At 46.1% G+C, this 12,872-nt stretch overlaps 2 protein-coding genes across 7 annotated transcripts in view; both read right to left on the bottom strand.

Moving 5' to 3' along the window:
* glcci1b (glucocorticoid induced 1b) overlaps window positions 1-4,512 on the bottom strand; it is a 10,208-nt gene extending 5,696 nt beyond the window's left edge. For 2 of the 5 annotated variants that reach the window (XM_081720339.1, XM_081720345.1), the window contains exon 1: window positions 3,799-4,512. The gene's annotated coding sequence lies outside the window, so the exon portion shown is untranslated. The other 3 variants (XM_035526042.2, XM_035526041.2, XM_035526040.2) reach the window with 2 other exon arrangements.
* Window positions 4,513-4,657: 145 nt separating this feature from the next.
* mios (missing oocyte, meiosis regulator, homolog (Drosophila)) lies at window positions 4,658-12,281 on the bottom strand. Of its 2 annotated transcripts, none has more exons than XM_035526038.2 (10): window positions 10,211-12,281; window positions 9,847-9,945; window positions 9,480-9,734; window positions 7,916-8,085; window positions 7,465-7,530; window positions 7,176-7,334; window positions 6,626-6,778; window positions 6,126-6,330; window positions 5,686-5,815; window positions 4,658-5,514 (listed from the first exon to the last, which is right to left on the bottom strand). In XM_035526038.2, the coding sequence occupies exons 1-10, from the start codon at window positions 11,505-11,507 to the stop codon at window positions 5,505-5,507; spliced, it is 2,544 nt and encodes an 847-aa protein (XP_035381931.1). In that variant the 5' UTR covers window positions 11,508-12,281; the 3' UTR covers window positions 4,658-5,504. The 2 variants fall into 2 exon arrangements, with proteins under 2 accessions (XP_035381931.1, XP_035381930.1); XM_035526037.2 differs by having other exon boundaries at window positions 4,658-5,384.
* Between the last annotated feature and the right edge of the window lie 591 nt (window positions 12,282-12,872).

The following is a 12,872-nucleotide window of genomic DNA, read 5'->3' as shown; positions in this document are numbered from 1 at the left end:
ACACACACACACACACACACACACACACACACATACACACACACACACACACACACACACACACACACATACACACACACACACACACACACACACACACACACACACACACACACACACACACACACACACATACACTTTTGAGAATGCTCAGGTTCATACACCACACATGTGTATATTTAATTATCTACATGTAATAAGAGTTCTCTAAACCTCAACCTCAGACACCAAAACATTTTTTCGGCCCTTCTTGTATTATCTATTTCGCCGTTCCCTGAACATCAGTCATTTGCACTGGTATCCTCATTGTTAGGTTCATACATGTATTCTTATATTGCTCTGTTTTTCATTTCTTGTGTCATATTGAACTCTGTTTGAGGGGTGTAGCAGACAGGGAGTCTGACAACTAGCTGTCAATCAAGTGTCCTCATTAGAATATTAGGGCCACACCCACACCATTCCTAGCTAGGAATGATCAGTGATTTTGGAGTAATCTTACTACCATTCCAATATTTCCTATACACCAGCAGGACAATCTATAGCAGTATTACACACTACTCTGTAGAACCTGGAGTTTTATACTAACTCCAGCTGCCATCCACATGTAATTAGAGATTAAATAAAATAATAATAATAATTATTATTATTATTATTATAATAACCTGTGATTCTCTATAATCTAACACATAAAAGATCCAAATGGAAAATAAAGATAAAAGTTAAACTATGAAGAAGTATTATGATTACAATAAATTAAGGACCATAAATCATGATGCACAAATGAAAATACAAAACCACAACAAAATTAAAAAATTACAACAAGCACAAACTACCTCAAGTTGCCTCTCCGAGACCGGCCCAAGACTCGATATGACGGTGTGGCTTAAAGTCAAGTCAGGCCTCCTGGTTCACAGCAGGGCTTGAACTCTGCAGAGTGCCATGCTCCAAGAACTCAGGAGGAAATGAAGCAGACCTAAACTGCTTAACACAAGACCTGTAGTGCTCCTTCGAAGCCAAACACCAGGGCTCATCCATCGCCTGCAACTGAAAGTGCAACAAGTGCACACCGCTGCAGCCATAGCGTGACCGTGCTGAGTCGGAGCCGTCAACCTGCGTGGTGCCGACCACACGAGAGTTCAGCCGCGTAATGCATGATGCACAGACAGGAACATGCAAAGAATCGACTTGCACCTGGTGCTCAAAGGTCAACGCTGGCACCCACAGAGTCCCTACTGCATGTTTTGAACAGAAATGCACCTTTACATTAACTTTTGCAGTGTAGAAACTTTACTTTTATTTAATAAACAACCAGCGCATTCCCCATAACTGTATCCACATTATTTTATGCATCTTTACCTTGCTTTCTTACAAACAGAGACTCATTACAACAACCATGTTTAATATGATGCACCGCATGTGACTGCTTCTCTGCCACACTGCCTAACGACTTCCAACTAGCCATCTGCTGGGTTTTGCTACAGCACGTTGTTACCCTGCTATATCCTGTAAGTCTGCAACTGCTACAACACCCCCAACCCCCACCCCCCACCGCGTAAGAGGTCAGGCCGTGCGAACCAAGCCGGCTGGATGTGGCGTGGCACAGGTAAGGGGGAGGAGTAGCAGGGCCTCTCCGTCGGGCGGGCGCCTCGCTGAATGAGTCCATGCTGGAGGTCCTGCTGCATTCACTTGCAGATCGTGTCCTGGGCAGCTGCTGCAGCCTCTCTGTGCTTAGCAGAGCCATTTCACATGCAAATTGCCCACCGGCGTCTGACACTCCCCACCGGCTCCGAGTGGGGAGAGGAGAGCCAGCCTAGCAAAACCCATCTGTCTCAGGTGGAGAGTCCTAATGCAGGCCATGTGGACAACTGCAGAATTAGAAAGACTTAGAAAGACTTTGTGCTGCATGCAGCACTGTAGAGGAGACTCTCAACATCTGCACTAATCTCAGGAACTGTTACGTGGGAAACCTCATGGACCTGACCTGCAACTCACTCACTCATGCTTAGAGTAAAAAATAAAATTCTCCACCAGGTAGCACTGTTAGCACTGAAATACCTTTGCTTCACATCCATGGCATCCAGGTCATCCTTGCATCCTAAAGACCTGGATTCCTTACAGTTTGCAAATCACACAAACATCCATTGAGAGTGCAGTCACCCATGTAACAGCATGTCAGGACAACAACTGGCTATTGAAGCAAAACTGCTGATGGATTTTGGAAAGAAGCAGAACAGAAGCTACAACCCCCCCTGACTATCAAAAGAACACTGGTACCAAGAGCAAGTTATTTCAAATATCTAGTCATCAATTTAACATGGTCACATCACATTAAGAAAAGTATAAGAGCACCTTTATTACCTCCGCTGACTGAGGGACGCTGAACTGCCATCCAAATCCTTACCAATGTTTATCATAGCAGCACAGAGACAATCCTGACAGCAAACATCACTGCCTGGTGTTTGAAACAGCACCAGTAGTCACCACAGGCCTTGCAAAGGGTTGTGCGCTCTGCAGTTACTGTACTTTTACACCAGCTGCTGGAAGAACAAGGCAAAGAGGATCAGAAGACACCCCAGCAGTCCTAGCCAGAACCTGGTCTCTCGGACACCACGAGGAAAGCACTACTGCATAGTGTCTTAAGAGGCCTTCCTGTCCACAGTTCAATCTGTCAGTACGGTGACCAAAGACTGTTACTTCCCACACGTGCACACCTCTTTGGTGGAAGATGTACTCAGAAATAGTCATTCCTAGCAAACACAGAACGTTAATTATTCTACATACCAGTCTCCAGTGTGCTCACTGAAAGGGTTTTTTGTAAGTTTTTTTTTTTTAAACTGAAGTACATATCCTCTTTCCTTATTAATATCACTTAAGTATGCAAAGCATGAACTTAATTGAATTTCTGCACCAAAACCTTACTTGAGGTTCAAAAAAAGAAGGGGAAAAAAAACAATGATAGGATTTTATATTTTTGTTTGCTTATGTTTTTTGTTAAGCAAACAAACATGCTCATATTTCTGCATCACAATATTTCTGAATGTTCAGAAATGGACCATTGTGGAATTCTTATTTTTTTTTTGTTTCCTTTTGGGCTGTTTGTTATATATACAAGGTTGTCCAAAGAGACTTTTATACTTTTGTAAATTCCCCCACTTACTTTTGAAAATTACAATGAACGATTAATACCGCGATACCGTGAATTTTTATATTAGGTTATTATACCATGAAAATGCAAATCGCAACATCCTTAGGATTCGCCATCAATGATCATACTCACCGAACTGTCGGTAAGTCCCGCAGTTTCCCAAGACAAAGTGTATTTATAAAAGTTGGCTTTTGAATTTGCTAAAAGAACAGGGAAAAGTCGATGGTTTGTTTAACTGCAAATCTTAAAAAGTCTCAGTAAGGACCGCAAGGAGCCTATGGCACAATCTGTGCAAATAAGAGCTAATTAGCTGTATTTTTAGGAGTGTTACTATACTGTTCGAGTGGACCAATTAGTTTCATTCATTATTTCTCGTCTCTTCAGGATGTTGGGTGCTCTATAAAAGTTCGCATGAAACGTTGAATAAAGTTAGTATCCATTATTTTCTTTCCAGGTTGGTTACCGAGAAGCGAACAGTAACACAAAACAAGCGTGAACACTACCAGGTGTGTGTTAGCAAGCCCAAAAGTCAAACACCGTGAAAACGCACTCGATGCAATATGCAGCTGCTGACGAGCTATACTGGATACAACCGTGCAAAACCCGAGCCGATGGTCCAAGCGTAACGCGGGGACTTAAAAAAGCCAGCACACCTGCGACAGCCACTCCAAAATTCACGGCCCTGCTAGATCACAGTCCGAGAAGCGTTTGCACGGAGCCCTCAGTGCCAGCCGGGACCCATGCAGAGATGTGGGGACTGGTTCAGGGATGTCCTGTCCCCCGGAGCAGGGGGGCGGCGTTGAGCTCCGCGGGTCTGCACGGACTAGGGGGACGTACCTCCGATGGGCTGCGCTCGGTTGCTGTAAACGCCGACACAAACCAAGCAGCACTCTGGATTGTGAGCGCAGTTTGTATTAGCCAGACAAGAAAAACGTGGCCCTTTAGCGAGCAGCTGCAGCTTTTAGCGTCAATTCCGAACGAACGTGCGCGCGGGTTAAAGCGGAACATTTCACGGTTATTGCTGTAGTTATTGGACAGCAAACATGGGGTGGGATTATTCCTCCAGACTTCGGCGAACAGCGACCCAGTGAGTTTGTGCAAATACACTTACGAAAATAAAGAAATTTGTTGGAGGACGCAAGCTACTGTGTATTAGAAATGATAGAATAAATCAGGAAACACAAACACCCATCATTAGTTTCGATATTAGAGAGAATTAACATGGAATTTTATAAATATTAGAAGTTTCCAAGTGATTTAGTAAATGAAGCAATGTGCCGCCCCGTGGTAAATTCAAGCATTTTGGAGTTGTCGTCAAAAAAGAAAACTCAAATAACTAGATGCATAACAAATAAGTGGACCCCCCCCCCCCACCACCCCCCTTATGAGCGAAGAAATTCAACAGGATGTTTAACCATGCAATTAGCATATAAACATTTCAGACGGGGATGTTAATATGTTCGGGCACCAAATGTGAAAGTGTTCTCCACAACTAAAGATCTTTAAAAAAGGTCACATTTACACATTTGTCATTTTACTGAGAGCAAGAGTATGAAAGGAAAAATCAGGATTTTGCAAATGTTAATAAAAACCAACATTCCTTTGGGTGTAACAACTCTGATGAACAATTGTACGCAATAAAATGATTCTACAGCCTCAGTGATTTCATAACCCTCCTAAACATCCATAGTACTTGGAAACAAACAGGAGTTGTCCTCTGAAAGCTCTCTGATTTGTTTTGTCCTGGATTTCTACCCTGACTCATCCTTGGGATGCTGGCATGTGAACTGCACCATACAAACCCTGCTCTAAAGACACTTAAAACATTTAAGGGGAACACCCTCCTCTAATAAAGTACAGTAACATTAACCTTCACCAACACTGAGGTAATAAAGTTGCTTCATTCAAAACAGAAGCACGTCTGGGTTGTTGTTTTCCCACGAGCGACCTGCTGGTACAATCCCATGTACAGTCCCATTTCACCTCTTCATGATTTGTATCACATTTGTCGATGGCAGATCTGAGGAGGTAGATGAACGCAACCCGTCCCCGGCGAGCAGCGGTCCGGTCCGTCCCAGCCCAGGGTCTGGCTGAGGCAGCTGGGCTTCTTCTTCTTCAGGTGGTGCTGGAGAAGCAGCTCCAGGGCTGCTACACAGTGTCTGAGGGCACCAGGTTTCCTGTGGTGTCCAGCTGCATACATTTGCAGGTGCAGGCTGACACTGGACACTCACTGTGGTCTCTGGGAGTGGGTTGGACGAACAGGATGCAGTGGGACAAACGGTTATGAGTCCGTACTGCCCTGACTAGGAGGCGCTGGAGCACAGCAAGACTCGAGTGCCACAGATTATCCACTTATGTTTCATTTCACACTACAAAGGCCAAAATTAAGAGTACAACATGAAAAACACAGAGTTCATCCACTGCAGGACTGGAGTGGAGCGTAGGTAATAAATATAAAGCATTAGCTTGAAAGGGATGGACTTCAGGGTCAGCACCCCTCCCCCCGTCAGTTACTCCTTAACTCCATTTATTGCACTCACCTGAACCAGCTAAGCATATGACCAGCGTGGCCTCCATGACGACAGTTGTGGCACCAGGTGAACCAGTTATTGAACTGGGCAAGCTTCTTATCTCTTGGCAGGTCGACTTTCTCCTCGGACTTCCCCGTGCCTAGCGAGGGTCACAGAACGTTCAGTTTACGCAGCTGTGAACTGACACAATTCAACTCTCTGGCCTTCGTGGTGCACTGCATTTAATCAGAGAATAAACGGTAGACAGGAACTGTAGTGAAAACTTGTTCTATGTAGGTTATATGGGAGACGGTGAGTCAAAGCTGTTTTTAGAAACTAACAACACGAAACTGACTAGCTAGCCACGCCAGCTAGCATTAGGCTTTCAGTCCCTGCTAGCCACGCAGTGCTGTTTGATTCGTAAGGCCTGTAGAGTGCTGCGTTAGGAGGGCGTGCATCGGGTCAGGCACCTGTGCAGGTGGACACAGGTGTACCCATGTTCATCAGGCACAGAGCGCAGCGTGGCAGCGGCTTGCGGCAGCCAGGACAGCTGGTGACCTTTGACTTGGTGGGGGAGCCGCTGACCCCGTACTGGCTGAAGCCGCGGCCCTGGTGGGGCATGGCCGAGCAGCTGAACGATATGGACTTGCCACAGAAGTTGCAGCTCACAAACACCTAGAGGAACAGAGGCATATGAGGAATATTCATGCTGGAGCATTAGTTTGTATGAGGGGGAGAACATGGACAGCTGAGAGAAATTAATGTTCATACATCTTTATTATTAAGTATTTTGGGAGCTGCAATTCTACTTGCAGGTGAAACACCTGCTGTATACTTTTGCCAGACACTGTATGAGGTCAATAACTAGCAAAACCCAAATTTCATTCACATTTCACCACATTCACATTGCATAATGGACTCCTGAGGTGCGTGAACATGGCGTGATGCAGTCGTGTAAGGGGCACCGTACCTGAGCGAGAGGCTTGGAGCTGGGATCCAGCTTGCTCCTGTGGATGTCAAACTCAGCTCTCTTGTGCCAGAACCTCCACGCATCCAGCAGGTGGCGGTAGTTCTCAATCCAGCACTGCACACGTGGGTCCTTCACCACCTCTGCAGTTGAGCCCTGAGCACACCGCACATGTTCACACATGCATGCATTAAGAAGAGAGAGGTAAAAAAAAAAAAAACAGTTCAAACGGACCAACTGAAGATCCCTCCATTTTAAGCAAAAGGAATACAGGACCCCCACAGTTGTCAAGGCTCTAAAAGCTAACACAACACCTGATGCAACTACAGTAATTAAAACACACACAAACACACACACACACACACACACACACACACTCAATATATACTTTATATAGACTACAACAACTGCAAAGAGTTGATATTTTTATGTGTTTTAATTTCTAGTTTGCTCCACATCATGCAATGCTGTGTGAACTGCATTTGCTGCATATATGGCACGTGGCTAAAAATGAACCCGTGCCAAGTCGTGTGAACCGCAGCTGCAGGCCCACCCTGAGCATGGAGAAGCTGGCTGTCTGCACGTCTCCCGTGCGGTCCACGTGGCTCTCCATCAGATCCACGCCGTCTTTCGTCAAGCCCGTCAGCAGTATGCCCTCCAGATTCCCTGCCTCCTTCATCTCATTGGTCAGCTTGTCTATGTAACGAGGCAGCTAAAGCAAACATTTACATGCATTTACATGCATGTGCATTTTTACCCTTCAAAAAGTCCTGGGTAAAACAAATATTGAAACATTTGGAATAATTAAGGGGAAAACTGAAATAAGTAAATAAGTCATTTACCTGATTGTCATTTAGAAACATACAGGCAAAGGCCACTCTGTCTCTGACAGCCATTCGACTCTCATACTGGTAATAAAACAACATCCAAATCAGAGAAACAACAAGGGTGTTGCAAAAATAAGTTTCAAAAGACAAATTGCACGAACTTCATCAACGAACAAAGTGTGATGTAGTTTAAGAAAGTCCTGGAGAATAAGTTCCAATGCACCTGGCCAGAGTATCATTTCTTTGAGCAAACTCCCACCACCACATACACAGTCCTCCCTGCAACATACTGAGATCGGTGATCTGAAAGTGACATTATCAGTAGGAGCAGGGAGACCTTTGTTCTGACAGGCATTCAGAGCCTTTTCTTATTTCTTACTAGGACAAAACTATTGAGACCAGTCCGATACCCTGACCACTCCGATAAACCGGAGCCGGCGTCACACCCATGCGTGTGGCTACGCACCAGTACTGCATCGTAGTTGGCGGGCTCGCTGGTGAGGAAGGCGAACATCACGCACAGGTAGGGCTTCTGGAGCTGCAGCCGCAGTGAGCTGCACATCTCCCTCCAGAGGGAGGACTTCTCATCCGTGTAGCCCGACAGGGCCATGGCCACCACGTTCAGGTTCAGGTCACCTGGGCACACGTGAGAGCACAGAACGCCCTGGTTAGGAGCCCACCAGAAACGCCCACGCGAGAGGAACCAGGTAGACTGCAAAGCAATTTGAGGAGGGGGGGGGGGGGCATGGTCCCACAGCAGGGCCCCTTCCACGCTAAAATGTGCCTGACATGTGCCTAACGTGCCTAAAAGATGCCTGACAGTGCCCTGACACCAGGAAGTGGATCTGTACTTTGCCTCAGCCAAAGTTTACAGATATCATCACATTTACATTTATGGCATTTAGCAGACACTCTTATTCAGAGCGACTTACAAAAGTGCTATCATTTACTCCTAGCCAGAAGAGTAAGTTAGAGTCCAAGATACCAATGAACTAGAATACTGTAGAAATACAGGGATCACGGCTGATGCCTAGAAGTACAGAATACATAAGCTCTCACACAACAATAAGTGTAATAAACAATAAATACTAGAGTTTGTTAGACAATATCAGTGTAATAAACAATACCCTACTATAAGCACTAGTTTAGGAGCAGGGTCAGTTGTCATTTAAATAATCCACAAATAGATGGGTCTTCAGTCCGCGTCTGACTCTGTCCGGACAGCAAGTGGAAGTTCGTTTCACCATCTGCGAGCCAAAACACAATAGTCTCCATGCTTGTCTTCCATGAGACTTGAAGCATGGTATTTCAAGCCAAGCCGTACTTGAGGTTTTTAGTACTCGAGGTAGGGATCGGGCTTTGACCATTGACATCATGAATGGAGGGACTGGTCCATTTTTGGCTTTGTAGGTGAGCATCAAGGTTTTAAATCTGATGCGTGCAGCTACTGGAAGCCAATGAAGGGAGCGCAGCAGCAGAGTAACGCATAAACTTTGGAAGATCGAAGACCAATCGCACTGCTGCAATCTGGACATGTTGCAGAGGTCAGGGAGTTGGAAACTGTGAGGTCATGGTAAGGGTTGGGAGTACTCGGGATGTACAGAAGCTCGGTTTTACTGGGGCTGAGCTTCATCTGGCCATTTCTACTGGCTGAGGATGTGTCATTTTCAGTCTTGAGAGCGAAACTTCTCTCATCGCACACGTTTACTGCAGACGAGAAGCAGAAGGGCACGGCTGCTTTGGGCTGGCCCTCAGACTGGCATGCACTTCGCACAACCTGTCTAATGACATTCCCCAGGACACAGCAGCAGAAGTCCAGTGCCAATATGCATCTGCAGACGTGAGTGCACCACTACAGCATTCCCCTCATGCAGTCCAAGCCCACTTTAACACCCCAGGCTAAAATAAGCGCTGGCGTACAGTGTTCCGTCACTAAATGTCACATCGATAAGATACCTGCTACTGCCATTGCATTTCATATTCCATTTCACAAATCCACACCACGCTAGTCCCTGTTTGAACATCCAGACCTTTCTCAGAAGAGGCTCCTTTGTTGAGGATCTGGATGGCGCGGCGGATGTCCAGGTTGAAGAGGGCCACAGAGGCAGCCCGCTCCCACTCGCCCTCTTGTTCCAGGGACTTCAGGAAGGGCTCGATGTCGACGTCCGGCCCGCGGCCGATCCAGCCACACAGCCGCAGCGCCAGGCTACGCTCCTCGCTTTGGTATTGCGCCACGTCCGCCGGCCTTTCCGAGCCCTTCCAGCACCGCCGGATCTCTGTCGTGCCTGGAGGGGATTGGAGAAGGAAGGCAAGAGCGCGGGAAGGCCGGTCGGAACGGATCATACCGTGCATGCGGCAAAAAATTGAAAAACCCGTTAAAAATCGTGGGCTACTCACCAGAACTGGATTTGACAATGTTCTTGATGCCTGAGTAGATCAGAGACTGTTTATTTCCCTGTTGCCTCTGTTCCAAGTCCTCAGTATATTGTTGCATGAGTGATTGTTACATAAGAAACTTTAACTCTCTTAGAAATCAGGCGAACACAATATGCAATGGAGAAGACTGAGCTTACTGCTTCTCATCACTTACGTCTTACAAAATAAAATATTACTTATCAATATTACATATCTATTACACAGACCATTAAATATTACATTTACAGAAGGAGTATTTCATCGCAAAAGGTGTTCATATTTTGCAAAGAACAAAAAAAAAAGGTTAGTACTTTATTTCTATTGGCTGGTGAATAGTTAAGGATATAATGCAAGGTATACCAGAGGGACCTCAGCTGAGGGTCATTTCCTCCAGCCAGCAGGTGGTTCCTCCACACCTGGACGGTGTCATGGCCATAACGCGACTGAGCACGCTCTCTCATTTTGGTGGCGATGTCCTTCTCAGCAGCTGACCCGCCCTCCTCGGCACAATCGTACAGGTGACGCCCACACGCCCACATTAGCGAGGTGGTGGAACTCCAAGCCAGCGAGATGCGCTCGAACACGGTGAAGTCGCTCATGGCCCGGTTGGGCGACACCACCACCATGCGGTTCTGGGCGGACGGGTGCCAGGCGAAGCTGCTGATGGTGCTCTCGCTGCACGGCTGCACCGCCCGCTCAATGACGGTGGGCTCGGTCTCATCTCCGATGGGTGTGGGCGCGTGCTGCATGTCGTAGAGGCGGATGACGTTGGTGTCGCGCGTCAGCGTGGCCAACAGGCCCATCCGCGTCGGGCACCACGCCACCTTCGTCAGCGGCTTGGGCTGCTCCGGCAGCGTGAAGACGGGCTTCTCGAACTTCCGCAGGTCCCAAATGGCCACTTGGCCCTCGAAGAAAGACGCCACACGGTCCTGGAAGTGCGGGTCCACCGTCACGCCCTGGATGGCCTTGGTGTTGACAAAGGTCTTCTGGCTGGTGTTGCGCAGGTCGAAGATGGCCAGGTTGCGGTGCATGCCAGCCAGCAGCAGCTTCTGGTGGTCGCGCGGTAGCCAGCAAAGGGACAAGCATGCATCATTCTGACCCAGCTCGTACAGCGGCTTAGTCACCACCATGCCGGATTCGGCATCGCCGGACAGACGGAGCTTCTCGGCTGGTACGGCCTCTGGGGAATATTTACTGCAGATGTCCCAGATCAGCACCGAGAAATCCGCTCTGTGCTTATCTAGACCAGCAGCAAGCCAGTTGCTGTCCACGGGGTTCCACGCCAGGGTGTTGCACTGACGGGCGTGTTTTGGCACAAACTCCTTGCCCATAAGCTCTTTGCATTTGGAGTTGTGGCTCTGGCCAAGGCTGGTGAGCACCACCCTGCCATTAGCCTGACCGACGGCGAGCAGGCACTCCGGCTCATGCTTTGGGTACCAGGCCACGCATTTCATGTAGGGGGTGTCTGAGTTAATGGCCAGCAATGTGGCTGCTGTCTCCTCAGACAGCGGGAGTGATCCAGCCTTGGCCTCTGACGTACCCACAGCTCCAATTCGATACAGGCTAAGTTCTGAGTCACAAATCACATATCGGTCCGCATGATGTGGTGACCATAAGATATCTGGCTTACAAGCGCTCATCATTACAAGAACGTTCACTGCAACTGTTTGCCCTGCTTTCTTTTAGAAAACTTCAGTGTTTTTTCATTTTTTTTATATAGTGCCACATATATTATAACCCTAGACAGGTAGCAAACTAGCTAGTTAATTTCGCCCGCCTGGTGGTTTAAAACATATGCATAAAAACAAACGCATATAACTATCTATAACCTAATCCAGCCTGGTAAATTTAGGTAGGGAGGTGTCCAACTACCACAGAACTCAATCAATGTTGTCTGAAGGTTTGATTGCAAGAAATATGATTAATCTGGTTGTCTAGCTATATTTCTAGTTAGCTAAAAGTCCCTGGTAACATTCTTAATAATTTGACAATATATCTAAACAGTAGCTAGCTGTCTAACTTAGCTATTTGGTAGTATTTTGTACCAACGACGAATGAAGCCTAAAATCTACAACAAGCCGAAATTAACTTTATAGACTTTTTTAGCTGCTGAAAGGGTTGGTATGTAGCTAGCTAGCTACTGCTGACAGTGACTTTTTGGCTGATTAATTAGCTAGCTGGCTAGCTAGCTAGCACTGTGACCACTACCTGCCATTTCCTACCAATTCCAAAGCAGATGTTCCAGAACCACAGACACTAAACTAAATAAGCAGTTTAGGAAAGGTTATATTCAATGACGAAGAAACTGCAAGCTAAACTTTAACTTAATTCCACATTCGAACATAGTGTTGAAGTTCTCCATGTTTACGAAGCGTGTTCTCAACCTGTGAATTCGGCTATTGGGTGTAACAAATAAACAAATTAGATTTCAATGTAAAAGTCCCCAAGTATAGCCGAACTGTTTTTATGAGGCAACTCATGAAAAAAAAATTAAAAAAACCTTTCATTTATTGTAAATCATAATCACATAATGGAAAATATAATAAAAGCACACTTGAAAAAATATTATTTGAATTATATTTTAAAATCCATGTTTTAAAGATTTAAAATAGACGTTCCGAAGCGCCTAAGCGTTCCGAAGGGTTATATCGGGCATACCGCCATCTGGAGTCGCTGGAATAGAAATTCTGCACATACACAATTTGAAAACTCATCAAAAACTCCACTATCGCGCTCGCGTATTAAAATGACATGTCGGACTCTTAAGATCACCTTTGGGATATAAAAAACGGAACAATCCATTAAACACTGCACAACAGGCCACCTCAAGAGACATCATGCCTGTTTCATCGATTTTACGGGGCGTTATTTAAATAATAAGTAGGTTAGTCATAAAAGCCAAGGGATTTTGGGACCACGTATTCTTCTAGCAATCACCACAACTGCTCCTCAACAAAAACAAATGGTTGTTTACTTAGTACATTCCTTCAACACCTTGTGAGTAACTC

The sequence above is a fragment of the Electrophorus electricus genome, chromosome 1, assembly GCF_041902795.1.
Source record: "Electrophorus electricus isolate QZ-2024a chromosome 1, ASM4190279v1, whole genome shotgun sequence".
Classification (NCBI taxonomy): Eukaryota; Metazoa; Chordata; class Actinopteri; order Gymnotiformes; family Gymnotidae; genus Electrophorus; species Electrophorus electricus.
The sequence above is the reverse complement of the archived record's forward strand: the minus strand, read 5'-3'. Positions and strand labels throughout refer to the sequence as shown.